The sequence below is a fragment of the Molothrus ater genome, chromosome 16 (assembly GCF_012460135.2).
Source record: "Molothrus ater isolate BHLD 08-10-18 breed brown headed cowbird chromosome 16, BPBGC_Mater_1.1, whole genome shotgun sequence".
Lineage (NCBI taxonomy): Eukaryota > Metazoa > Chordata > Aves > Passeriformes > Icteridae > Molothrus > Molothrus ater.
This window is the reverse complement of record NC_050493.2, coordinates 16,225,772-16,253,652: the sequence shown is the minus strand read 5'-3', so window position 1 is coordinate 16,253,652 and position 27,881 is coordinate 16,225,772. Positions and strand designations below refer to the sequence as shown.

General features: G+C 40.1%; 2 protein-coding genes across 3 annotated transcripts in view; one reads left to right on the top strand and one right to left on the bottom strand.

Moving 5' to 3' along the window:
* The window catches only part of IFT140 (intraflagellar transport 140), an 85,402-nt gene that overhangs the window by 41,639 nt on the left and 15,882 nt on the right, over nt 1–27,881 (top strand). The gene's annotated exons all lie outside the window — the stretch shown is intronic.
* TMEM204 (transmembrane protein 204) lies at nt 9–27,754 on the bottom strand. The gene is made up of 3 exons (XM_036392734.1): nt 26,839–27,754; nt 13,906–14,061; nt 9–2,180 (listed from the first exon to the last, which is right to left on the bottom strand). Exons 1-3 carry the CDS (start codon nt 27,116–27,118, stop codon nt 1,936–1,938), a joined length of 681 nt encoding a protein of 226 aa, XP_036248627.1. The 5' UTR covers nt 27,119–27,754; the 3' UTR covers nt 9–1,935.

Below are 27,881 nucleotides of genomic sequence, written 5' to 3'. Positions count from 1 at the left end.
GAAGAAAATGAACCTTCACAATTTTATTTATACATCTAAAATAATCACACCAATACTGAGTGTTACAGATTTACCAACCACATAGCTGATTTTTAAATTCACATGTACATTATTATAATATGGATATTGCAATATTAGAGGAAATAATATAATGTCTCTTAAATAGTCCAATATTTTATTTTAAAAACCACTGCATTTAATCATAACGTATTATTTCTGGAATTCTTTTTTTTTCCAGAAAATCAATGCAGACAGGTGAATACTAATCTTAGTTGGTTTTTACAAACCTACTGCTAGAAGAAACTCTTTGTCAGCTTTATGGTATTTCCCCTGACAGTCTAGAGCAGTGCAGCTGTTCTAGAGCATCAGTCTCTGTGGAGTGTTGCTCATTTGGAACATGGTGCAAAGCAGCAGTTGGGGTTGAGTTTCTTATGACATCCAAACTGAGTGCAGAACAGAACTCAAGAGCCAGCTTGATGACCACATTTTAACAAAGTGTAGTAATGGTGATAAAGAAGCAAAGCAGTGTACTCAGCTGGCAGCAACACAATAGTCCTGAGGAATTTGTAACACTCACAGCTCATGGTCCTTGAAACCTATCACTAATTTTGCTTAGAGCAGCATTCTGAGAGTACTTACACACCTGTCATTGCCTCAGGTTCCTGGATCCCATATATTCCTGCATAATAGTTTTTGACGTGTTGTTTTTCTTTCTGAAAATTAGATGCATATGACTTTTGTGAGGCCATGTGCTTCTCAGGGTAAGGCTTATAAACACTATACCTAATTCTAAAGGCATTAATTTTTCACTTCATTATCATATTAAGTTATCAGGCAGGTTGTTTTTAAATCTCAAAGTCCTGAAGTCCTGTATATTTGTCTTATTCTCCAGTCTGGGTGCTTGAGTGGCAGCTCTCTTCTCCAATATTCCCTGTGTTATGTGGCTCTGAGCATTGCTGGGCAGAGCTGGTGTCCTGTCATAGCATTCTAATGCTACTGCAAATGTTATAACTAGCTGGAGAGAAAATAAACCAATTTGGGCTGGAATATTTCTTTCTTGTAATTATTCCCAACAATGTGTTTTAATCACATATCTGATTCTTAGGGAGTTCTGGTATAGCCTCCTGTGGACATTTTCCCTCAATGTAATACTGAAACATTTTTTCAGCAGCATGTGTGGCCTGTTCTAGCTGTGTACCCTTCTCATTTTTAATGTCTGTCTACACATAGGACACTAGCAAACCTGTGTCTCAGGATACAAAAGAAATGTCTGAAAAAAATGCAACTTAATTCTTCTGCAATCCCTTTCCTTACATGAGAATAGTTAGAGTTGCTTTTGCTTTTTACTCTCTGGTCTGTTCTGGGACTGGGAGCAGGTGTTGCAGCTAATGAGAATCCATTCCTTGTAGAGAGGTGAATAGAAGGATTAGAAGTCATGAAATTTAGACAGCTTTTAAACCCGTCACTTAATCTATAGTGAGTTTTCTGCTTTCACAGATTGCCTGTTAACTCCCAAGCTATTGTCATTGGTCTCCTATAGCTTTTTGTTTTATTTTTAAGGAGCAGAAGAACTTGATGCAGACAGAGAAAATGTGTTTGGTTCCCTCTTTCCTGTATTCTCATTGCACACACTTGGTATCTTTTCTGGCTGACCCTGCTGCCATGCAGCCAACGCAACAATTCTGTGCTGTACAGCAGAAGGAGAGTGCAATATAATATTTTATATAATTATATATTTATATATATATATATATAAAATTATGTGTTTTATACATATGTATATAGATGGAGCCCATCTGAATAATGATTGAGGGCCTCTGCCCACACAAGTGAACATTGTGATGTCTTTCAACCCTTAAATTATAGCATATATTTATAGAAAATAACTCCAATGCAGATCTCCTTGGACATCTGTCACCTTTCAAGTGTGCTCTTTCAGCATGGTGACTCAACATAGTCATTTTCCAAGCCCTGGCGAAAGCGAGCGGTCAGGGTGCGGCTGATGACGATGACCCGAGGCGCCATGCAGTCCTCACGCCTGTGCAGGATGTTCCAGATGAGAATGGCAGCTGCCAGGGTGGCCAAGAGGCAGGCTCCGATGTTCAGGTAGCAGGACCATGAGAGGTTGGTGTACGGTCCGATGCGGTAGAACGTCACCAGTCCGATAACCAGAACAAAACCTGCAAACAGAATGGCAGAGTTATTTTTAATGAGTTATTCTCTTGAATTTCTGTAGTGGCAAAATGCCATAGAATCTCAACATTTACAGACTCACTCATAAGTCCGTAGAGCCTTTCCATCCCTATTTTGATGTGCTGGATGTGTTTTTGAAGGCATATTTGGGCCTCATGATACATTCAAAGAGAGTGCCTTAAACAGAGGCTCAATATTAAGTTTTAATCTGTTCACTCTAATTAAAATTTCCTACACCCACCTGTATTTCACCTTGGGTTTTTTCTCCCAATCATTTGAATCACTTACACAGATGTCCTTTTTCTTCCTCCCATTGCCAAAAGAGAAAACAGCTGTATTAATGATGATAATAATAATAATTTCAATTTTTTTTTTTCACAGTATATACTCTTATTCTGAAATTTAAAATGTTTATTAAGGCAGGCAACTATGTAAGCTGCAAAGATGATGAATAGCTAAATATCTTACAGAAATAATAAAAAGCATTGTATAGAAACTTAAAAAAAGGGAAGGTGAAATAAATGGAACTTTGTGGTCCTACTTTTTCCTGCTGGAAAAAGGTATTATGAGGCAGTAGTAATGTCATGCTTCCAGAAGCTCTTGAAGGCAAAGTTTCTATTGTCCTCATAACTTTAAGCACAGTACTAAGTTCCCTAAAAGGTAGGTAATATTAGAGTAATAACAGTGCACTTGTCTAGCATTTCCATTCAGATGTCACAAAGTGATTTGCAAAAAAAAAAAAAAAAACCTAAAAAAAAGAAAAAAATCTCAATCTCTTTGGTGGTTACATTACTGATGAATAATAGTAATGTTATTTCAGAAGTGAGGTTGTGTAACTGTTCTAGTTATGCAGGAGACCCATGTTAGATCAAGGGGCAATCTGCATCCCTTTACACCTCCTTTTTTATGTTACACCTGCCCATTCCTTGAAGAATGCATTGATAACCACATGATTACTTTTCTGCCCTCTGTTTATTGTATTATCAGAGAACCATACAATCCCAAGATGGTTTGGGTTGGAAGGAACCTTAAAACTCATTGCATTCCACCCTCTGCCATGGACAGGGACACTTCCCACTACCCCAAGTTTCCCCAAGGCCTGTCCAACCTGCCCTTGGACACAGCCAGGGATGGGGCAGCCACATCTCTGGGCACCCTGTGCCAGAGCCTGCCCACCCTCACAGGGAAGACTTTCTTCCTAATTTTTCATCTAAACCTGCTCTCTGACAGTTTGAAGCCATTCCCTTGTCCTGTCGCTCCATCCCTTGTCCCCAGTCCCTCACCAGCTCTCCTGGAGCCCCTTCAGGCACTGGAAGAGGCTCTGTGGTCTCCCTGGAGCCTTCTCCTCTTCTCAAGGCTGAACATTCACAGCTTTCCCAGCCTGGCTCTGGAGCAGAGGGGCTCCAGCCTAGTCTTTCTTCCTGTACCTACTGTCAAACAAAACTACTTTTCAGCTTTTTAAAAGAAATTCATGGATGTAATCAGATTGAAACAAACAAAAAGAGACAAATATGCCTCTCTAACAAAAAAAAAATTTCTCTTTGTTATCCTACACACTTCCTTAACTGCCACCATAGCAAAGGAATGTCACTGCCAAAATGACCCATTAATGAAGGAAGACTGGAATAAATAAATATCCATGAACTGCCAGAACATATCTGGACACCATCTTCCAAAGTTCATGGGCAAGGAGAAGTCAAGAGCAAGTCCCAGTTGCTGCATGCTTTTTTCTCAGTTAGCCACAGTGCCTGTGACTGCAAACAGTGTCCCCATGGATACATGGCAATCGTGTGACCCCTGGCCCTGGTCCTTGATTTTCCATGAAAGAGCACATCCTGAGTGTGCATTGTATCAAGTTTTTTTCTTCAAAGAGTGCTAGTAATGCAGTGAAGATGGAAAAGACACAAGTTGCATACAGATAAAAACACAGAAGAGGGAAAAGACACAAGTTGTTTACAGATAAACACACAGAAGAGGGAAATGACATACAAGTAGGAGGAAAAAAATCAATCATTACCTAAAGGTGTGACACTTGTACTATTCTGAGAGTCAGTAAAATGAAGGCTGAATCCGCCTCCTCATAATACAAACACTGAATGAATATTCCTTCAGGAGCTGTCTGGCATCCTTGGTTCTCTTGTGTCTACCTAGAAGGTGCTTTGTTACAGTTGCTGGCATGTCCAGAGAGGGTTTGGAGTGAAGCACTTCTCTCTCTGAGGACAGATAAGAAGAAATAGGTTCTTATGGGAGGAGTAGCTCTTTACTGCTCTTTCCCCACTCTGATTTTAAAAAAGCCTAATGTACCGTGGATGGGTTTTAGGTTGTTGATACAGTTGTAAGGACACAGTCACTCCTTGGTTTTGTCAGTAAATCTGGTAGTTATTTTATGGTTCAGCTTAGTTATAAATAAACAAGTTTTATTTGGAGAGAATATGGCCATGTGAAGTGCATTGAGTTGTAGAAATCACTGATCCATACAATAATGGTTTGCTGTTGCAAATAAAATACTTTCCCTTCATTTCCAGTGTCAGTCTCCAAGTTCAGTTTGTCCTGAAGCACATGGTAGAGAAGAGAGTGGGAGATTAGGTTCTGTTTTGTGAGTGACATCAGGTCTTTTAAACTTTCCTCTGAGATGGCTTGGTTCCCCATCTGTGGAACCAGGATGATACAACTTCCTGTGTTTATTTTGTATTTCAGAGTATTGGGAGCAGAGCATGCTAGTTGTGATATGCTTATAAAGAATTTGATGTCTACATCTTCCTTTTAGGTCTTATAAGGATGATACATGCTGATAGTGCTTTCTAATCCATTGTTCAATGGATGATAGATAGCCATTTTCTTATGAAGATAGGAAATCAAGAGGAAAGGCGATGCTTGCACCTCCTGCAGCTGAGTTGACCAGCTTCATCTTCTTGTGGTTTAAAATTGGCAGGAAGGAGGGTATTGATATAAATCAAGAAACCCATCTTACTTAGTTTGGCACATGAGAAGGCTTTATGTAATCAGTTTTCCTTTTCAGTTTTCCTTTCAGAACTTATTTTAAATTCATGCACACTTTCACAGGGAATCCATAAAGCGTTAATTTTTTTTTTTTAAGTGTGAAGAAAATCATAAAACCTTAAGCAGGTGGAATTTTGAGCAGGAGCTGTTTGGACCGGTGACCACTCACAGGTGCCTCTAAGGCACAGTTATAAATATTAATAAGTGCCTACTTCCCACTATCTTGCAGTATTTTTTTGAGGCTCTCTTGGCAGAGAGACATGGGTTTAGGAATACCAGTTACACAGAGTAAACCTGATGCTATGTTGTGTCTTGCAGCTTAATTCCCACTGTAGGAATATTTTCAATATTTAAAATTTTTCCAAATACCCAGCTTTTAATGAAATTATTTCACTTTGTCTTTCTTGCTTTTGTATTACTTATGGCAAATTACTGTCCTAAATGGCTTAACATCTCCGTGTTCTATCTGATGGAGCAGTTATCTACCAGGGAAAAGCACTAAGGCTTCCTTCCAGGTCCCCAGATAAAACTATTTTTGCTAGAAGGACTATTTTCCTTCACAAGCCCTTTGCCTGATCCCTGCTCAGAGGAGCAGCCAGTCATGCAAGAGGGTTTATGTCCTTTCCCAGGTCTGTGCCAATGGCTGAGTGAGGTAGAGGGACTGGGTTTGAGCTCCTCGAACTGACAGATCACAGGAGCCAGTTGCCAGAGCTCTTGAGTGAAAATGTGTATTCTGCTTCAGATCCTTTGCTGTAGTTTAGAGAAGGAACTGACATTAAGAACAGACAAACACATGACAGAGGCAACAGAGGTGGAAGCACTTTACTGTAGAGTTTATACAATTAGTTTTACAGTTCTGCAAGAGTCACAGAACTCCAGAATAGAAATGTAACTGAGAAAGTTATTTTCTGGCATTCTTATTTCATATTAGCATGGCTTGATGTGTAAATTATAAATGTAGGAACTCCAGAGCAAAGGCTGAAGAAATCGTAATAATCCAAAAAACTGAGTTTGCATAGGATGGTGCATTTCAAATTTTGATGAATGCTGCTTTTGTGAAGATGATGATGTGTGAAAACCCCAAGGTTTGCTTGAATGGCTTTTGTCTGTAACAGCTTAATCAAACTTGGACTTTTTGAAGCAAAGTGTTCCAATGTGCTACATATGTTCTCCTTGCCCTTAGAAGAGTCTTGTCTTCTTGTACACTAGGCAAGAACTGGGGTGGAACATGTACTCTGTCCTCTAAATGACTGGGCAAAAATATGTGCAGTTCACGTATTTGTGCCATATAATAGTTATAAGTATCCCTATAAAAATTAACCTTGTTGTAAGAATAGTCTCCAAAGCTTACTGTGGTGATTTTCCCATTTAGATAGATATTTGTAACAATGTCTGAATTCAGTTTCAGTATTCCAATAAAACACTTAGAGGAAAACAGCTGGCTTTTCAGACTATTTCCCATAAACAGCTCTACTAAAAATAACCAGAAAATTGCTCTCTTTGCCATCAGGATTCCTGAGCTAACAGTGTGAAATACAGGTTGACAAGGGCTGTAGAAGGGATATATTTCTTTAAATATATTTATGAAAATATTGAACATTTTAATCTGATTTTGTTTCTTTTCTGTTTTGTAGTGATGACAGGACTTTGAGATGCATGGCTCAATTTCCCTGAATTAATTTAAATACATAAATCAATTTCAGATAATTTTATTGTATATTGTCGCAAGACTGCGCAGAGGCCACAACTTCACTAAAAATCCTGATGAGATTGAAGTGCTTTTTTTTCCCATTGAACTGCTGTTTATCTCTAGTTGTTTCCCATCTGCAGCAAAACAAGCTGGGAGGGGGGTGGCTTTTCCGTTGGGGAAGGAAACAGATAACGAAGTCACTCAGAAGACTTTTGGTTGGAACAGTATTGACTGGTAGTGGGGGTGGGTTAGGAGAATGTTACTTTTTGAACTTACATTTCAGAACTGTATGCTGGATTTCCTGTTTGAGGCAGAACTCTAAAAGTCAATTTTTATTTCTGTGATAGTTTGTTGGGTTTTTTTCCTGACGCCCCTGGATTCTTACTCTTCCTTTTTATTAGTATACTGACAGTGCATTTGAAGAAATACACATTGTTTTTTCTAGTTTACCAGAAAGTCTATATGGGGACTTATAATCCTCCTTTTTACAGCTTGTCCTGGAGGATGACTTTTGCTGTCAAGAAAAGGGAGAAGGAGGAAAATAGAGCAGCCAGAGTGTTGAGAATACACCACCCACGCTTGTGCAGAACTGCAAACAGAGAAGGGAAATATTTCACTCCTTTTCTGTGTACCCCACCAAGTTTCACAGCAACTCTTTTAGATGTGATGAGTCATGTGCCTGAATGGGCTATCTGTAGGAGCTCAGCTGTATTTATCAGCAGGAGACAGATTCACAAAGTGATTCCTATAGGACTTATGCAAATTATTTATAAATACCTTTTCTTGTATCAGCTTTGCACAAAAGAAGTTTTTATAGTTGAAGGCAAATATGGGGTGTCTGGAATAGTCATGTGCTCTTCATTGTAGCACCAGGCTGGATGATGCTTTGGTTTCTAATGCCACAGGGAATTAGAGTGTGACTATTAGAGTCAAGTGACCTTTGAGGTTTCAGTTGTACATTAAGTACAATAATTTGTTTGAGGTTGGGTTTTTTTGTTTTTTGTTTTGTTTAGTTCTAATTTAAAATTTCCTTCCAAAGATTTTGGTAGCATGTAACATCTTAGAATTAAACATGTGAGTAGCACAGCTTCTCAGGGGCGCTAAGACCCTTTTGTTGCTCAGTTTTCTGAATCACAAGGGCTTTCCACTTGTGTTCTTTGAGTTTGTCAGTCCTTGTCTTTAACCTGATGGGAGATGTAGTCAGTGTAAGGCAGTGAATCCTACCTTATGTTGGAAATCTTTAACCAGTTTAGGTCTATTAACAGTGAATTGCTTTTGTTTGTTACTTTTTGGAGGTTTCCTTAGAAATTATGCCAGTCTTTGAACGGAATGGTGAAAAGTATTCCCAGTGAACTAGGCAGAATTCCTCTTGGGCAGCTGTTTAAATAAGGAGGAATGTGCAGACTCTCACACTTGATATCAACTGTTAGCATTGCTTGGCCTCTTGGGTTCTGAGGCAGCTGGAGCCAATTAAAGCTCTGCTTTAATGTAGTAGGCCTCATATCAGGCACAGCTATGGGCTCCTGTCTGGAATCAGAACCATGGAATGTTTTGGGTTGAAAGGAATCTTTTAAAACCATCTCTTGCCAATCCTCTTGCCAGAAGGCAGGAACACCTTCCACTATCCCAAGTAGCTCCAAGCCCCACTCAGCCTGGCACTGGACACTTCCAGGGATCCAGGGACAGCCACAGCTTCTCTGGGCAATCTGTGCCAGGGCCTCTCCACTCTCACAGGGAAGACTTTCTTCCTAGCATTTAATCTAAATCTTCCCCTTTCCAGCTTAAATCCATTCCCCTTGTCATTGCTGTCTGTCCATGTAAAAAGTCACTTTCTGTCTTTTGTTAAGCACCCTTTATGTACTGAAAAGCCACAATACGTTTTCCCCAGAACCTTCTCCTCTCCAGGTGAGCACCCCCAGCTCTCCCAGCCTGGCTCCAGAGCAGAGGTGCTCCAACCCTTGGAACATCTGTATCGCCTCCTCTGGGCCCACTCTAATAGGTCCTTGTCTGTCTCATGCTGAGGATCCCAGAGCTGCAGGTGGGGTCAGCCTGAGAAAAATAGCCCGTGCAGAGAGAAGTAGTTATTGACAGGTTATATTATTGGACATTTCAGCATCATCTTCTGCTTTTATTGTTCAAGTGCTCTGTTCTTCTCTGGATACATCAGAGGGTAAGAGCTGCGTAATTGGATCCAGCAAGGCAACTGGGTTTGAAACAGTTTTAGGAGACACCTCCATATATATATATAATGTGCATGTTCATAAGCAATAAAGTGAATATTTGTGTTGAGATACTTCCCGTCTCACACACTTTCCTCTGCAGTACATGTTCCTTATGCTTGCATATCCAAATTATATTTGTTAATATCCAAATTATATCTGTCAATAAAATTTTTTACCATATTTCTGATCAGAATATGTGCCCTTGACATTGAGATGCTACAAGAACCTGCCTGCTGCTCTTATCAGAGTTTAGCCTTAAAGAATACAGGCAGATCTTCTTCCTGCTGCAGCTATTCCAGATGAGGAGTTCACCACACTTCTTGTGAGCTACCATCCTTCCCAGTTTGCTGGTTCAGCTGCTCCTGGAAACTATTTCCAACAAAATAAATAATATAGACATCTAGATTTTAGATATTTGCAAATGTGCTTCCTTTTGCAAATGTGCAAAAACAAAATCACTTTATTGTGATATTTGTGGTCTGCATAAACAATGGGGAAGTTTGGCACTGAGGGTGAAATAAAATTGACAAATAATGAAAACATTTAGCACAAATCAAGCAGTCAGATTCTCTATTTTTGCTATGATTTTTAGATTTTTAGGTTACTTAGAGCATCTCATTTACTTGCTTCATTTTCAGGAAGTTTTAGCTTTACAGTTCCATAGAGTTCATCTTAGAACAGATCTGGCTTGAGGGTATCATGAAGCAAAAAGGTGGAAGGAAGTAATATGGAACTCAGGATCACACTGCTATCAGCAATATCTTCAGCCATGTTTTCCAATGGCTGCTGTGCTGTTCTTTTCTACATAGACATTTTCTGGATATCAACTAATCTAAAGTGGTTGGAGAAGATTAAAAAATTGTCTGATTTAATTTTAAGAGCACAGAAATTAGAGTATACCTGAGCTCAGCTTTTCCATGATCCATTAGGGGTCTGGAGTGAAACACTTTCATCAGAAAAACATGTTGGGCAAAGCTGGAATGCAATGCTTGAAATTTAGGAAAGATGAGACTAATTTATTTGGCTGTAAATGACAGGCTCAGTGGGAACATGAAACTTTTTAATCTTCAGGATATTATGTATTAAAGTTATTTAATGTTGAAAGCAGACTGGCAAAATATTAATCATGATTCAGGCTTATTGCAGTCTTGGACATTCAGAAACCAGGATGAGATCTAATGTAAATGATATTCTATCCCAGATTTTTCCTATTAAGTTTCTAATATTTCTCTCAAAAGTCTGTGATAATCATCACTGGACAAGATCAAGACTTGGCTGGAGCCCCTTAAGGCCTGATCCTGTCTGGGAGGTTAATGTTTGTAGTAATTCAATATCCTCTGAAGTGCTCTTTCTTCCCTGTACTGTTAGTATGGATTTCCCTTTCCAACAGCCCTTCTGTTGGCTGTTATCCATCCTATATTCAGCACATGGTGTTTGTAACAGGTCCTTGGAAAAAACAGAAACCCCAAAACCCTCTAGAGGAAAATTTCTGAGCGTTGACACAAAATTCCATGTAAAACGCTGGTTCCATTTTCACTAGGAACCTTTTCCAAAGCAAACAGATCACTTTCCTGTTAACAGGGAGGTGTGAGGCTCTGGAGCTTTGGAGCTGTGTGAATCCCATGGCTGTCCCAGACAGCATTGCTGTTTCCTCTCTTCTTTGCTTCCCCAGGCTTGATTTTGTGTCAGAGGTTCATCCTTTTTGAATGACTGTCAAATGCTTGTGCAGGTGGCAGAAGTGAGGAAGTGGTGGAGTCTGGAGCCACTGCAAGCTCTATGGTGGATCCAAGATCATTGATTTGAGCTTGTGATAGACTTTGGAGATAATACCTAGCACTCTTAGTTTTCTAAGCCGACAAGGACTTTTGTTCAGGCCATGGGAAACTGTAATGAAATCCACACAGTTTCAGTTGAGTAAAAACAAGAAAATTGTGGGTTGAACCTTCCCCATAACACAAGATTTCAGTCTCCCAGTGACCACTGTGGTTCTGTTCAGCACTTGTTGGCATATTCCAGGATGAAAGGTAGAGATCAAGGAGAAGTTGGAATTAGAGGGAATATGATTCAAGATAATTTCTGAAATTACTGAAAGGATGAGGAACTGCAGAACAATTCTTCAGATTATTTGGGTTTTGAAAAGGAAAAACTAGAAGGTTGCTCGTGTTCTTTCATTTGAAAGTGATATAAACAGAAGTTTCACAGCCAGTGCTTCAGAAATGTTTAATAAGATCTAAGTTCGTTCATTCTTAAACATTACCTGCCCTTCTCACACAAATGATCTGTCTGACCTAAAGTACCTTGGCTTTAACTCCTCAAATGAAGCAGGAGAGAGCTTTGCAGGGGTTTCTCTTGGATTGTTTGCATGGGACAAATGCTTTTAAATACAAGTGTCATATTTACTGTTCTGAGGTTTTTGCTCCATATTGCTCCTTTTCTTTGAGAATGACTGAGAGGTTAGTGTCTCAGAGTGGAGACTCAGAGCCTGAAAATCACCTGTGGCTCATATGACGTGTGGTGGCCACTGTCTTCCCCTTCAATGAGGAACTCTGAGTCTCCAGATGCAGCAGCAGCCCTTCATCAGAGCAGTGGATTTGCTGGGCTTTCTCACTGCACATGGGTTTTGTCTGATTTCAAAGACACATAATCTATAATGTCTAAAATGCTATCCCCTGTGCCCAGTCCAGGGAGTTTAGTGAGTGCAAACTCCTGTTTAGTGAGTGCAAATTCCCAAGGAATCAGCAGTTGATGTAACACTTTTCTGGAAAACTAAGGAGGTCTCCAAGAAGTCTTATTTTATATCGGGTTAATGCAGATGTGACTTCTTCCCACTTTTTTCAAAAGTATGCATTCTAGAAGACTTCAGGTGATTGTTCTGGATATCAGGAAGGAACTTGTTTAAACAGAAAGTTAGAATGAGATAATGAGATGTAAAATGAATATCATGACTTCAAGGCAGAAAACCATCTGATGATGGTAAAGGAGAGTGTGGCATAACTACAAAGGAGTCTGGGGAATGGGGCAGGGATAATCACTGTGTTATTTCTGCAGATTCATACAGCTCAGTGTCTGTCCTCATATCATCACAGGCTGCAGCTCCATTCCTTCACGTCTTTTGAACATAGGCAGGCAGATTGACATAGGCTCCTTGATCCAAAGGCTTCTTAAGCCATTCTCATTAGTGTTTTGTTAATCATTCTGACTGTGGCTTTTCTCCCATGTCCCCTCCCAGCACTAGGGATTTCAAGGTTCAGCTTGCATAACAGGTAATAGCAGGCATTTCCTCCTCCTGTGTCGGGATATCCTGGCGCCCTTCAGTCTCTCTCTGACTGTGTTTAAAACAGACTCCAGCACAGGAAAAAAAAAAAAGGCAAAAAAAAAAAGAGCTCAGTCTAAAATTAGCAGCCATGGTAGAAGAAAGTCCCATGGCTGTCCCCTGTGCTGTTTGTCAATGAAACAACACATCCAAACAGCGCCAGAATGCATTTCCGCTCTGGAAAAACAGATCAAGTTTGGAGAGGATGGGAGAGTACAGCAGGCATCACGCTGAAAGTCAGGGAGAACTATCCAGAAGGTATCCACAGTTACACAGACACAAAGGGGCTGTAGGGAGGGCTTTTATGGCAAGGTTTATATCTGTCTTTTGGAAGCACTGTCTCGTGCTTGAGGCACTTGCTGCACCTGGAAGATGGATCAGGTGCTTTGAATGTTACACAACCTCTGCAGTCTCCTCCTCTCATCTGGATTTGAGGTTCCTCATCCTTAGTATACCTAAAAAAAACCTAACTATTTTATTGCCATGAGACTGTGCTTAAATCACCTAGGCCAGATTCTGATCTTGTGTTTTTGAAAACCTGAGGTCTCTGTAGTTTTATGCCATTCTTAATATTTTGAGTTGTTAAAGTCAAAACTAAAACTTTAAATAAAATGGTGTTGCTTTATTATAACCTTACATTCTTTACATTAATAATATATATGTGTGTATATATATATGTATATATGTGTGTGTGTATATATATATATATATATGTAAATGTTGTATTTTTAATCTGATCTTTTAATCAGCTTGATTGTTACTCCATTAATGATAAGTTTCCTGCATGGATATCGTCTAGGATTGGATTCTTACTGTAATGAATGCTGAAGTTACTTTATGTAATAATGAAAGGTGTTATTGCAGAATGTTTACACTTTGTTGCCACTGCTATCAAAATGGAATTGTGATAAACCTATTTCCTCTTTTCCTCGTGCAGTTCTGTATACAGTCCATGAGAACTGCTGTGGAAATTTTATTTATAGCAGTCAGTGGTATGAATTGACTTTGGCTTTCTTTGCTGGATTGCAGATTTATCTGTTTGTCAAAATCCAGCTGGTGGTCATTGAGTAAAATTCAGTTAGCTAAAATAAAATAATCTTGTTTCAACAAGGCTTCAAAAATTTGCTCAGCCCATCCACTCTGCTTTCTTGAGTTCCTTGAGTATATTTTGCCCTGCTAAATTGTGGGATTACTGTGTATCCAGTTTGTCTCTTATGTTTGCCTTCCTGGTTTCACAGGAAATAATAAAGGCTTGGGGTTTTTTTGGTTGCCAGAAGCTCATTATGATATATCCCAGTTAAAAGCTTCTGTTCAGGTACTGCAGAATCTCATGGAGAGAGCTTGTTGGAGACAATGAACTTGTTTTTAGCTATAAGCCTTTTTGCTATTCTTTGTCACTTGAAAGATTTACAAAGTAAGAAACACTTTTCCACCTGGGTTTAAGAGAGACTGAGCTCTTTTCCATCAGTAGTAAGAAGTGGACTTACTGGCAAGTTGGAACACAGCAGCTATGGCCTCCTCCCACCACTGGGTATCCTGGGAGATGATGGGGAGCTCCATCAGCCCCAGGACGAAGAGGAGCTGGCCGGCAGTCAGAGCCACCGTGGCAATGAGGTTGCAGGCACGCATCATGTCAAACTGCACTAGGAAAACAGAAGCAGCAGAAAGTTACAATAATATAAAATGATGAAAAAGAAAATCCTGACTGAGCAGGAGTATAAAGTTTGTCATTCCACAGAAAACAATTCTTAGACAGCAGTCCCTTCTCCCAGCAGTCCCTTGTTGTAACTGCCTTTTTTGTGGTCTGATTAAGAAAGGATTTTCTTCAGAATATGTATTGAGTCCTTCCTTTAGTTGCACAGCATCCCATAAGTAGTGCATGGAACAAGCAGCTAATTTCCCAAAATGGCCCACTGGTGGTGCTGAAATTCTCTTTACTGAAGATTCTACTTAATTCATAGTCAGAGTTGTTTGGGGCAGGATTGATGTTTTTTTTTTTTTGTGTGTGACCAGAGTGAAATGGAACCATAAATAGTTTTTCAAGACCCTAAAATAATAATCATTGCTAAAACAAACCAATAACACCCTGAATTTCTTTTTCCCCTAGTCCCTCTGTATTGTCCTAAAAAACATCCTGTGGATTTTAATGCTTGGGTCTTACTGGTTTACAGAAGCATTGTAGAGAGAATTCTTAATTTTTACTTTTTTAATAATTTATTAGTCTTTGGGATACACTGCAAAGATCCTTATATTTCCATCTGTGTAATGAGGGAGATGGTTGAAATGAAGATATCAAGGCTTGGCAGTTCTGAATGAGGTGTTAAGGCATAATCTGCATGTACAGGTAAAAAGCTAGTTTTTAAAATAGGGTGTGTGAATGTGTGTGTGTGTGTTTAATATATATATATATATATATATATATATATATATATATTTCATATATATCTAACTGTGAAGGTCTACTATTGAGCACCTGGTCGAGACAATGATACTGATGAATTATAGTACAAGGAATTAAGGGATATCTCTAGATCAGCTCCCCTGGGCCTTAAGAGTGATTTTAAGTTTCCAGACATCAACAGGGAATATCATACAACAGACACAAAGAGATTCACAAAGTTTCTGAAGCATGTTGAAAGTAACCTCGGGTGCAGGGACTGAAGGATCAACTCAAAAAGGTGCCCTCTGAGATGTGCAATTTGTAAAGAGAGACTTGTGGGCAAGGTGGTGACCTCTTAGTAGTGCAGGAACCAGCACTTCTAAAGCATAGGGAATCATGCAAGCAGGAAAGAAGGAGGGTCTGGCTGAGCAGGGATCTTCTTGAGCTGAAAAGGAAAGTGTGTAGGCCTAAGTCTGTACTGAACACCATGACAGGGAAAATGACAAACTCAAAATAAAAACGATGTTGAATGATGGCAGTATGCCCAGGACCTGGTGACCAGGATGATGAAAGGCCTCGAGGGTAAGACACGCAAGGAGTGGCTGAGATCATTTGGCCAGTTCAGCCAGGAGAAGAGAAGGCTGAAGGGTGACCCTTGTTGTATTCTGCACCTTCCTCATAGTGGGGAGGTGCTGGTCTCTGTTGTCTGGTGCCAGGACCTGAGGGAGTGGCTGGAGCTGTGTTAGGAGAAAGTTATGTTGGTTATTAGGAAAAGGTTCTTCCCCCAGAGGGTGGTTGGCAGTGGAATAAGCTCTCCAGGGTAGTGGTCATGTCTCCAAGGCTGCCAGAGTTGTGGTTTGTGTAGGATGCTCTTAGTGATCTAGTGTTTTAGTTTAAGATAGTCCTGCAAGCAACAGGGAGCTGAACACAATGATCCTTGTAGATCCCTTCCAACCTGAGATAATCTGTGATTCTCTATTAAAGAACGAATGCAGCCATGATTACAGACATGGACATCCGCAGTCTTGGCTAGAAACCTGATTAAAATGTGTCTCCCAGCTGGCTACTGAATGGCTTATATCAACTGCAAAGTTGGGTACTTTTAGTCAGACTTTTTTCCTCCTTTTCCTGTTAACCTGATGGATGCCCTGTTTTTATCCTTTTCCTTCTTCTCTAGCATAAGGTGGGAGTTACAAATATCATTGTTCCACATCGCTTGCTAATGTGTCATTGCTATTGTGAAATAGAAGTTGCACTATGTGTAAGCTGGCATATACTAGACAAAGACTCTGGAGCAGATTTTTTAGGAGTGCTTTAACTGGCTTTAAGTTTGGTGGATGCACTGACCATCAGAAATTGGTTCCTGATCTTCCAGAGAGACTGCTAGGAAATGCAGAAAACAAAACTTGATATAAACAAGAGTAATTTTAATTGTGTTAATCATGATGTCTAACCTACTTTTGTGTTTACCCTTTATTTACCCCTCACAGGCTGTCTTCAGCTTCCCGTGTTCTAAGTAGCAACTCATGATTTAATTAAAATGTAATAAAATATAGTATTGTATCTGAGGAGTTAGTTAAGAACCACAGTCCATTAAACTTTTTCCATTGAATAAAATGTTAAGACAGTAACATACTAAGTATTTTTGGCTTCTCCTAGTGAGTTAATTTCTGATCAGTTACTCAGAAAATTTGTTCAAAGATTTTGTGTTTAACTTCTAAAGTTGCCCTTTTAGTATTGGCAGCATTTCCATCTCTTACCATTTTGAATGCTAGCAGATCATGAAACGCATTGGATGGATAACAGAATCACAGTCAGATGAGCTTTTTAAACACCAGTAAACTTTGAACATTCAGAGTGTTCTGTCTTTCCACTCAGATGGACTTCTGTAATGCTTTGAGCACCAGTGTTTGCTGAAAAAAAAAAGCCTCTGTATATAAATAACCTTTAAAAGTCTGAAGTTTATGCCAGAAATACATACTGGCCCCTGACAGAAATTAACACCAAATTTTTGCTTTTGCTCCTATTTGTGACTTTTTAAACACTTAACTTAAAAAGTATTACAGACTTAAAGCTTTGCCACAGGTGATGTTATATCATGCATACTAAAAATAGTACGTTTCTGACTGTGACTCAGTTGAACTTCAGATCAACTCAGTTGTATCTTTACAAAATAGTTATTTGACCATTGTCCTCTCCTGTAGCTGGAAGTACATTGAATGGGTAACATGATTTTTGCTGCTGTTTGTAAGAACTCCACACTTAGGAATGTTTCTTGGCCTAATACACTACCACTATTCAGAGACATGTGGAAATGCAGTGGGTATTTTGTGTAGCTGCTCCTATTAACCAGCAAGAAGGTTGCACATGGTCCATGGAACTGCAGCAGGCTGATGATTTGTAGAATAAGAAGGATGTAGCTGGTATGATTTCATTAAATGTGAAGAAAATTATGTTTATAGAATAAAGTATTACAACCTGAGTACCTTCCCATCTCTCATATGAGAGATGTTGGTTTATTCTAACAGGTTTAATGTATGATCTGTCATCTTTTGGTTTTGTTCTAGAATTGCAATTATTCCTCTTAGGGAAAAAAAGCAAACTTAGAGCTCATTTTCAGGCTAAACGATTCTATGATTCTGAGATCATCAAGTCAAGCTGTTCCCTCAGCACTGCCAAGGCCCCCACTAGTCATATCCCCAGGTGCCACATCCACACATTTGTTAAATCCCTCCAGGGATGGGGGACTCCACCCCTACCTTGGGCAGACCATCAATGATATATAACTCTTATAATAATGCATAAAGTCCATTCTTTTGCAGTAGAGTTTGTTAATTGTATTCAGCCTGAAAATGTGAGGTGACTGTGCTTCCTTACTCACCATTGTGACTTTGCATGCTGTCAGGTCAGCACATTTTTATTTTGTATGTACACAACCCTAAGCTGAGCCTCTGCACCAGCATCTCTGGCCTCTTTTTAGTGATGACAGCCAATGGACAGTGTAGATCAAGAAAGGGAATTGAGTGTGCAATGTTAAAGTATTTCTTCAGAGCTCAGCCCAATGCCGTTGAAGAGGGAAATCTTGTTGAGGAAGGCCAGGCCACAAAGCTGTTTTCCTGCTTGAATGATTGCTCAATCCAGGAATAAATATTTATGATATCTTATAAAACTGGCTGCAATATAGTTTTTGTAAAAGCTGTGAAATTTAGTATTTACCTTTGTGCTCTTTTACTCTATTTTAAATTATATGTACAGCAAAAATGCCTCAATAGCCAGCTTTAGTCTATTTTGATGAATTTTCTATAGATTTAATAATTAGTATAAATTTAGGATCAGCTGTTCAACTGTTTCAGCTTCATTTATAGTAGCCATGATTCCAGTGTAACTTTTTGTGGCCACTCCAGACTTCATTAACCTTTGTGTTTTGTTTGTTAATGACAGTTTGTAAAACCAGATGGTCATAGTGGGTTTAGTGTCTGCACAGTTACTGGTGGCATTTGTGTTAACCCCTCACTTCTAGAATCTATTGCCCAAGACTGTCATGACATAGGTATTTTGGATATTCTTCTTTTTTTGTTTTGTCAAACTCATTATTGTTAATGTCAGTCGTCTCTTGAAATTTAACCATGATGGAGTTCTCTGTGGCCAGAGGTGGATGTTTCCTGTAGCTAGAGGTCAATAATTCCAGCAGAACAGACCTAGACACTGCAGAAAGTGTTCATTCCTTTGTGTGTGCATCTGACAGGTGAAAGAGGGAGGACAAGCCCTCCATCCATGCCTTTTCACCTCCCTTAAGATGCAACTTGGCTGTTGAGAGCTGGAAAGGATTAGAGCTGAATGGCTCCAAAAACTCTACTCCAAGTATCTATTGCTCATCAGCATACAGTGCTAGTCTCTGCCTTTTTCCTTCTTGAAGCCCACTGTGGGCCCCATTTTCTCAGAGAAGCAGTTAATTCCTGGACAGGACATCCAACTGGGACTCTTGCCCAGCCAAGGGTATTGGCTTAATGAATTCTGCCTTGTTTAAAACAGGGATCAATCAAGAGTCAAACCCCAAACTCTTAAGGATGAGACCAAGTCAGATTCCTTGTTGTTTTGCTCACTTCCTAAACCATCTCTATCCATCTGGATTAGAGATGTTAACTTGATTTTCTTATTTACAAGCACCAATTTTGTTGTTTTGATCCATGATAGCCCCAGAACTGTTGGTGTTATGTTCCAGGATAGACCCAGGACTGTTTGCAGAAGTAGGTTAGTCATACTGGAGAGTAATTTGCAATGTTTTGGGATGATGAGGAAGAGTGATCTCACTGGAAGATCGCATTATGTTAATTGCTTAAAATGCAAGCATTTCTTTCCCTCTTCTGTCTGCATTGAGGGAAAAAAACAGTTAAGTGGGAATTCAAGCATTTTAATGGTTAAGAAAAATGGCTCCAGATATTTTCATAGTAATCTAAAACTCCCCTGGGAGTTACCCTCTTAAGTTTACCCTCTTGATAAACAAAAATTTTAGTGCAAACTTTAATCCAGCTTTTGTGAGGAAATTATTAAGTGTCCAGCCCTGGGAAGAAGCTAATGACCACACATTTATTCAGTGCATGGGCACAGTGAGGATTCCCAAGCATCTCTGTATGCCTTCACAATCTCCTGATGGCCTCTGAGATGTAGGGCTGACTGGGAGTGTGCTGTTATCCCTGTCCACTGTGGGACACTAAATCTGTTGCATCTCAAAAATGGTACTTAAAATCTTAAATTGCTCTTAAACTCTTAACAATGCAGGATGGGTTATGCTCAGCTGAGGGATGGTGCCACCTCTTGCTGTGAAGCTGATTGTATCTATGATCACATCCATTCTTTAAATCTCCTGAGGGATATTGTTTCTTAGTTTTGTAATGAACAGAATTTTAAAAAATTATTCTATTGATGCTGTTTCTGATGGTTCTTGGATTTATTTATTAATTACTTGGTGAATTATTGAGGACACATTCTCACGTGTACTTGTTTGTCCTTTTAAGTGCTTCATGTTCATACATTACTTTATTCTGGAAAAGAGAATAAATGGTTGTGTTTCTGAAAAGAGATTTCTAATTGATTATAGATGAAACTGGTAGTGCTCCTTACACTTAAGTTGCTTCACTTACTTTTGTTAGAACCCTTTTCCCATTTCTTGTGACTGTGTTAGGCTTCATCTTCCTTTATCTTCTGATAAAAACCTAACTAGATAAGTAATTAGGTTTTATCTAATATAATCAGAGATTCTAACTGAGCATGCCGTTTTCCTCTTAGAACTTGATGTTTTGCTGAGCTGTTATCCTGAGATAAAGAATGCATCATATTTTTCAGCCTTTTGGAGTAATTTTTAAAATCCACATTATAGGGACTTCAGAAATGCAAACCAAGTAGTAAGATTAAGAAAAGCCAGAATAGTGTGCTTGAACTTAAATGGATGAAAGGCAACAGTCAGAAAGAGCAAAGCTTCTGTCTTGCTGACTCTTACTTATGGTCTTGCTGTTCATTAACCTGAGTTCTAACCTGGAGAGCTGGATTCAGTATTAATAAATAATTTTAGAAGAAATCCTTAAAATTAAAAAAAAAAACAACAACAACCCAACACTTCAGTCTAACTTTTGGCAATGAATCATGTGTTTATTTTGTTTTGGATGTCAGCAAAGGTGAGATGTGCTGAACAGTCTCTGCAGCTGCCATGGAAATCAGTTGAAGCTGTGCCTTGGACACCAAGAGCACTAAGAAAGTGCTCTTGGTGTCCAAGGTACAACTGTACTTCATTTTACAACACAGGCATAGGAGCTCAGCACTTACTGTTAAAACAATTCTGAGATAATAGGGACAATAAATAGAACCACTGTAATTATCAGCATCATGCTGTGCCTCCCAAACCTATGCTGTATTTATAAAGCTTTGACATTTAATTTCTTCTGTCAATTTAAACATGTGGTATTTATATTGCTAAGCTCTTTGAGTATGAATTAGGAAATATATGGAAAAACTTAAAAAGTACTTGTGAAACAAACTAAGCCAAATGTTGGCAGTATCTCAGTGCACCTTTGCATGACTGTGTCACTGAGACCATGGGAAGGTTTAAAGAGATGCTTATGTGATGCAAGTGTATATTGATGGTCAGAATAGTCACTAATGTTTTTTAAAGTGAAACAGTTCTGGATTTCTTTTTTGCCTCGTACCCATTCCACATGATTCTGTTGTGTGCAGGCCTTACTGACTTTGACCTGAAAAAGGAAGTCTCGCCTGCTCTTCTTAAAAAATCTTTGCAAGTAGCCATAGAGCTTTCAGCAGCAGGAGTCCTCAGTACATTCTGTTGCTGGATGAATATCTTAAAAATTATTAATGTGTGGATATTTCAAAAATTCTTTTGTTTTTTTCACCTCCTGGGAGACTTTCTGAAGCATGCAATTTATGCTTTTTTTTTTTTTTTGGCTTAAAAAATAGTAATTTAAGGAAGAGTTAAGGAAAAGGAAGGAAGCAGGGAAAGCCCAATCTGGTTTTGCACAATTACAATAATGTTCTGATGTGACAAACTGATGGAATCTTCCAAGCCTTTAGGTATTTTAGAACTTAACCATTCAGCTCATCTAAGTGTGAAACTTCAGATTTGAATATTTATTTTGAAAGGCAGACAGATCTTGTTGGGGAGGGAGAGTGTGGTTGGGGGGTGTTTTTTATAACAGCTTCACTTGTTACTTTTGAAGACATGGTTCCATTAACTATTTTCAATATAAGCAAGTGCTTATGGTTAAGTGATGGGCCCTTGCAAGCCCAGCATTGAGAGCCTTCAATACAGCGATCAGTTTTAATAGGCACAGCTATTTCTGATGAGATATGAGTTGTCTAGATATCATGATTTGCTTCTTTATAAATCTCAGCAGGGTGTTCTGATAAATGCGTTCATCTGAAATTTTCAAAAGCTCCAGAGCCATTTTCACTCATAATGCTTTAATTGATTTCAAAGTTCTTGATGGCAAGAGTAACCAAGCTCCAATTGCTCTGACAATATTTCTGTGCAACACTTGTGGATGTACTGCATTGAAACATGTATAAGGTTCATTTTCCTGTCCCGAATCCCAAGGAGTTTTGCACTTTTCCAAAATGAGTACACAAAATTGAACCCTGACATTAAAATGAGCATTCACTCTAAATTGAGAAGCTGTGTCTCTCAGAATTCATCTCTACTGGCCTCCATCATTAAATTAGTAGTGTCACTTATTTAAATGTTGCTCATATTTCAGATATTAGGATGGGAAATCATAAACCGTGAGCTGCCAGCTGCCGGTGCTGCCTCATCTCTGTGTCTATCATGCTATGTATATAATGTTTATCATTAGGTTTGGGGCTTTTTTTAATCTGATGGTAGTTCCTGTGTTCTCCAGATGCACTTGGCCTCCTTTCTGGATTTCTATGTATGGAAAAATATATATATATATATGTAGACAAGTAACATGTTTACAGCACACTCTGCTGCTTTACTCAGCCTAGCTTCCAGCCAACCAAATTTCAGAGAAATTGGAAATTTTGGAGACATTGGAACTTCATGTAAATGCAGTGGACATGGGCATTTAGGTGAATGGCTGCCTCTGTATCAGACCTCAGCTCCTCATTCCCACTCTGAGCAGCATCCTGCCTCAGCCAGCAAATGTCCCTGTGTCCACGTGTGTGCAAACAATCACCTGTCCAGGCTGGACTGGTGTTTACCTGACGTACTGTGGCAGTCATGTAGCTGCTCCTGATGCTGTGCCTCTCCCTGGCATCAATTATACTCCTTGGTAGAACTTCAATTCCCACAAGCAGTCTAGCTCTGAGCATCAGAAGTTGAAACATACATTCTGCTGTTGCAATTTTCCTTATGTCTCTTGCAGCCCTGAAGAACCCAGTGAGGTTTTCTATCTTTTAAACCCCTCCCTATTCCTGAATTTCTAGATTGTTCCTAATGTTCTTTAGATAAGGAGGGACAAACTGGGACCTCGGCTGATGAATAAATCATCTCCCTGTGCCCATCCAGAGATAGCCTCAGAGCACAGCAGAACTTGAGGGTATATTTGAACTCTACAGTGTGGTTAAAAATATCTAAGATGATTTCAAGTAATCTAGTGTGTTCATGCAGAATTCCTGGAATGGTACTTGGTCAGGACCTAGGTGGCTTTGAGAAGGGTTGGTTCTGAGAAGGCATCAGTGCTGGTGTAGCTGCGTGTTCTCGCCACTCAAGGTAGCTCACGTGTCCCTCTGTGGAGCCACATCTCTGGGTGTGCTGCCCTTGCTTGCACGTGACATGGGCACAAAGCTCAGTGTTGACTACTCATGACCTGCTGTCTTACTCCAGCTCTTATTGAGGCCATGAGGCTACTACCTCTGGGCTTTTTTGAAGCATAAAGAGATGCAGGCAAGAGCAAAACCTTCCAAAATTTTTCAACAGCTCTGAAACTGCAGCTCCATAATCTTTGTCAAATGTCTTTGCCTACACTCAGGTGACAGGAGAGTTAGGCTACCTGGCCAGGTTTCCTTAAAGTGTTTGAAGAGGGCCTATACAACGTGAGTTCTCAGTGAAGCGTTGAAGTTTGTATCATTCAGTGGTTTGTCCAGGCTATAAAAGCTTGTATGTATGTCCTCACAGCTGGGCTGATTCTCAACATAGGTGAAGGTTTCAGATCTGAGAGTTTATTACCACTAAAAAAGGAGCAATCTCAGCCCTCCTTACACTTTTATCACTTAGTGTTAGCAACAGCACTTGTTGGACTCCGATACCACTGCTTAATCCAACGGAAAAATATCCACCAAAAACCCTATCCCACCCCATGTCCAAAACTTCCACCCTAACCTGGGGATTCTTTTGCTGTTAGTCATCTGAACCATCACAGAAGCTGTTCACCATCACAGGGTGTTGAAAGAGAGGTGCAGGGCTGCACAGCAAGAGGGAGAAAGAGAAAGGTAGATAAAGAGAAGTGAAAGAAAGGGCCTGGGATCTCCACTTTCAGGAGCAGTGAGGTTTGAAGGACAGACTTGAAGTGCTTTCACATGGAATCATTTGCCCGTGCTTCTGATGCTGTGCCTTGCAGAAGTAGTTCACATTGCAATGTTTCATTTCCCTGTATTTTTAATATAATTTACTCCTGCCCCTGGATTTCTTTTTGGGTTTTTTTGACATTTCTAGGAAGAAATCCTTCCCTGTGAGGTTGGTGAAGCCCTGGCACAGGTTACCCAGAGAAGCTGTGGCTGCCTCTGGATCCCTGGTTGGATGGAGCTTGGATCAACCTGGGCTAGTGGAAGGTGTCCCTGCCCATGGCAGGGGTTGGTATGCAATGGACTTGAAGGTTCTTTCCAACCCAATCCATTCCATGATTCTGTGATTTCAATGGGAGAAAACAGCAGGCAGAGAAAGTCAGTGAAAAGCAGGTTCTAAGAATGTATTTCTCTTTGCCAGGGAGGAAGTCAGCTTATAGTAGTGCCTATAGTTGGCTGTTAGATACATACTGCGTGTACAGGAGTCTTAAGTATATGGACAAGCAAATTCCCAAAGACTTTACAGTTTTTCTTTTGAACTGTGAGATAAATAGCTTGCTTCTCAAGTATGTACGTCTGTATGAGTATATAAATACATTGTTTCACATAAGCCAGATTGTGGCCTCTTTTGCATTGCTATTACCAGAACAGCTTTTCTGTATCGTTCTACAAATGGCATCCAAAATACTTCGTGGTAACTCGCTATTGGGGAAGGCATTTTCTTCCTTCATATAGTTATTTTTAGATGAATGTATGTATATGCATACACACACACCCCTGCATGTCTGTGATTTATCTACAACTGACAGATGAGGATCGCCATAGGTATTGCTAAAATAATGTGTGATTTCTTATTAGAGAAATTCTTTAGGATGACAAATCCATGGATGCAAGATCAGGCTCATACTAACCATGTATACATCCATGGAAACAAAATTGTCGTAAAAATAAATGCCACAGTCGTGTTTCCTACTGAGTTTGTCATGACAGCTGCAGAGGAGGGATTTTCCTTTAAATGCTTTATCAAGATTCAGAATTGGCCTTTGCTTACTCTTTGCTTCCAGTTTAAATAGGGAATAGATGCTTTACTCCTATACAGATCAAGTCTCTGGGCTTGAAAAGCCTCCTTTAAATTAGAATTTTAACAGTGATTGTCAGATAATTCTTCTGAGCATTTGACCATGCTATAATTATTACTTGGAAATTTTCAAATTTTCTGTCACATTATCCTACTATTTGACATCAGAAAGTGCTGCCCAGATGGTTCTGCCATGAAGCTAATATCTCTCCTTGTTAGGTACCACACACCGCCTGGCCTGCACACAGCAAGAAATACAAGCTTGTGTGTTGAAAATGCTGCAGGAGCCAAATTCACTCTGCAGGAGCTCATTCCAGTGCTGAGTACATAACATGTACATTTACTATTTGTGAATGTTACACATGTTCTTCAGGTTAGAATACGGCTTATCAGTATTAATTGGGGAAGTGATTCCAGAGATGAAGCTGCAAAAACACATCAAGGAACTTCTCCCACAGTCTAATCCTTTTTATAGCCATTTATTGTTATAAAAAGTTCTTTCAGTTAGAAGTATTGAAAGGGTAAGGACTTTAAAACATTTGAGAATTGATTTATGCAGCTCAGTATTAGCAAATGTTCAAAAATGTTTCTGTATTATTTTATTGGAAAATATAATCTATAATGGGTCCACATTAAAGCATTTTTAAAAGAAATTCTTCTAATATTTCTTTGGTTTCTCTCCAGAGGGATCTAAGAAACTCCAAGGACCAATTTCTCTTTCTCCACATTTCAAACCATGAAAAAATCTGGTTTGAAATCATGTATGTTACAGATGCTGTAACATACCATCCCTCGGAGGTACCAGAGCTGTTTTTGAGCATCCTTGAAATCTTGGGAGAATCCTGTAGCCTGTCAAGGCATGGACTTTATAGCCATTTGTTCTGTTAAATTCCATGCCTTGAAGGGTGCAGTGGAAGCACTGATTCCCCTTTGAATGGCTGCTCACAGCCCAGCTGCTGGGAGTGGAGGGGGTTTAGGGGAGAAACCTCTTGGCACAAGGGTAGTTGTGGTCCCAGGCATGCTGTCTGCAGGTATTTTGGACAGTCTTTAAGGTCTACCCAAGCCTTTCTGTGATCCTGTTCCAGCACAGTTCCTTTCTACCCAAGCCTTTCTGTGATCCTGTTCCAGCACAGTTCTGCTCTGGAAGAGCAGGGTTGCACCATTAATGCTATGAATGTGATAGGTAAGGTTTATTATTTATTAATCAGTTCTGTAATTTTCATGTTGTCCAGTAATTTTCCCTAGCTCGGTGTAAGCTATTTGCATTCTTCAGATCCCACAATCTGTGAAAGTGCAAAATGAAAAATACACCATGGGTAATGATTTTTGTAGTCACCAAGTTGTATATTAATTGTATTTTTTCACCAAGAAACTTAGTTATACATTTTAAGACCTTTCTCAATTTTACATGTTTTTACCTCAACTGTTTCTGACGTTTCTGCTCCTGACATTTCCAACAAAAGCAAACAGAAGGGAGAAAGAACTCAACATGTTGTTCATTGCAATACCTTTTTGGGTTTGGGTTTGTGGGTTTTTTTTTAGTTTTAGGGTATTCAGAGCAACTGTGGTTGCTATTGTATTGAGGAGGAAGGGATATCTTATGACAGGAGCCCAGGAGGGAGAAGTGAGCCCAAGACGTCTCTGGACTTCGGGCTTACACTTCTTGGATAATTTTTTCAAAGCAGATCAATTCCTGAGCTATATAAACCAGCCAGCACCATGCAGATGACTGGTTTTGAGGGGGAATGAGGAGTTTAGTTCACTGGTGGACATCATATTCCTTATTTTCTGAAATTAATTTATTTGGGAATGAATGTGAAGAGATGTTTAGACTAAGACAGATAGCACGATTTCAGGGTTAGGCCATTGAACTCCTGGGGACCCAGATGCACCCTATCAATTGTGTCTGCAGAGAAGATAAGAGGCTGCACTTACGTTTGACAGTGCTGCGTGACTCCTGGAACCCAGCTGACTCTGAACCCCAGCCCAGGGCTTCACACTCCTGCTCCTCTCCTTGCCCATGCCTGGCACTCGTGCTTGCAGCCCCTCTGCTCCGCTCTGCCAGCCAGCACATCCTCCAGAGCCCCACACTGCGCTTGCGCCCGTCCTCCAGCGTTTGGTATACCCAGTTGGGGGTAAAGGCAGCCGCATTGTTAAGGATGAGTGAGACTAGAGCTACCAACACAGCTGTGGCTACCAGTTTCTGGACAGTCATATCTGACTGTCAGCTTGCTGCCAGACTCTAACTGCAGACAACACGAGGTCCCAGTCAGCTGCAGCACATTGAAATTGGGCTGGGAACAGGCGTCTGCACTGGGTGTTACGGGGTGCTAGAGGACATCACCGTTCATTCTTGAAGTCAATTCCTGAGGGATTTCTGACTGAGGAAATGAGAATTTTGTGAGGTAGATAGGAGAATTCCATAAAATAAGAACACAAAGAAGCTTTGTTGTCCTTCCCAGTGTTGACTTATCCGCCTTCTTGCACTTTGATAAGTAATGCCAGTCTTGTGGTGAACTGGATGACAGGGAGGTCCATTCCGTGTTGGATGGAGTGAATCCAGACAGAATCCAGTCTCGGAGCAGGAGAGCCTGAGCTGGGATGGGGCAGAGGTGGGATAGGATGCTCCCTGTAGCCTGCCGAGCGCTGGGTCCTCCAAGCCAACCAGTGCTGCTCCAAAAGCCTAGGTTTGGGTGCAAACTTCAGAATATCCTGCAAACGGTGACAGATATCATCCTCTCAAAGCCAAGCCGAGACAGAGGGGAATGCGGTCACCCCAAAGGTGATCTACAAGTCTGGAGTATCTCGAGGAGATTGCTGTGCCCTGTCCCTCTCCGAAGAGCCGAGCTGTGAGTGCCGGGACGAGAACAGCCACTGCGGTGAGGAAAAGCCCCCCCCCACCTCCCCACCAAGAGGAAATGGCTGTTTTTGTGACTCGTTTTGGTGAGCCTCAGGGCGTAGTCGACTGTCGACTGAAA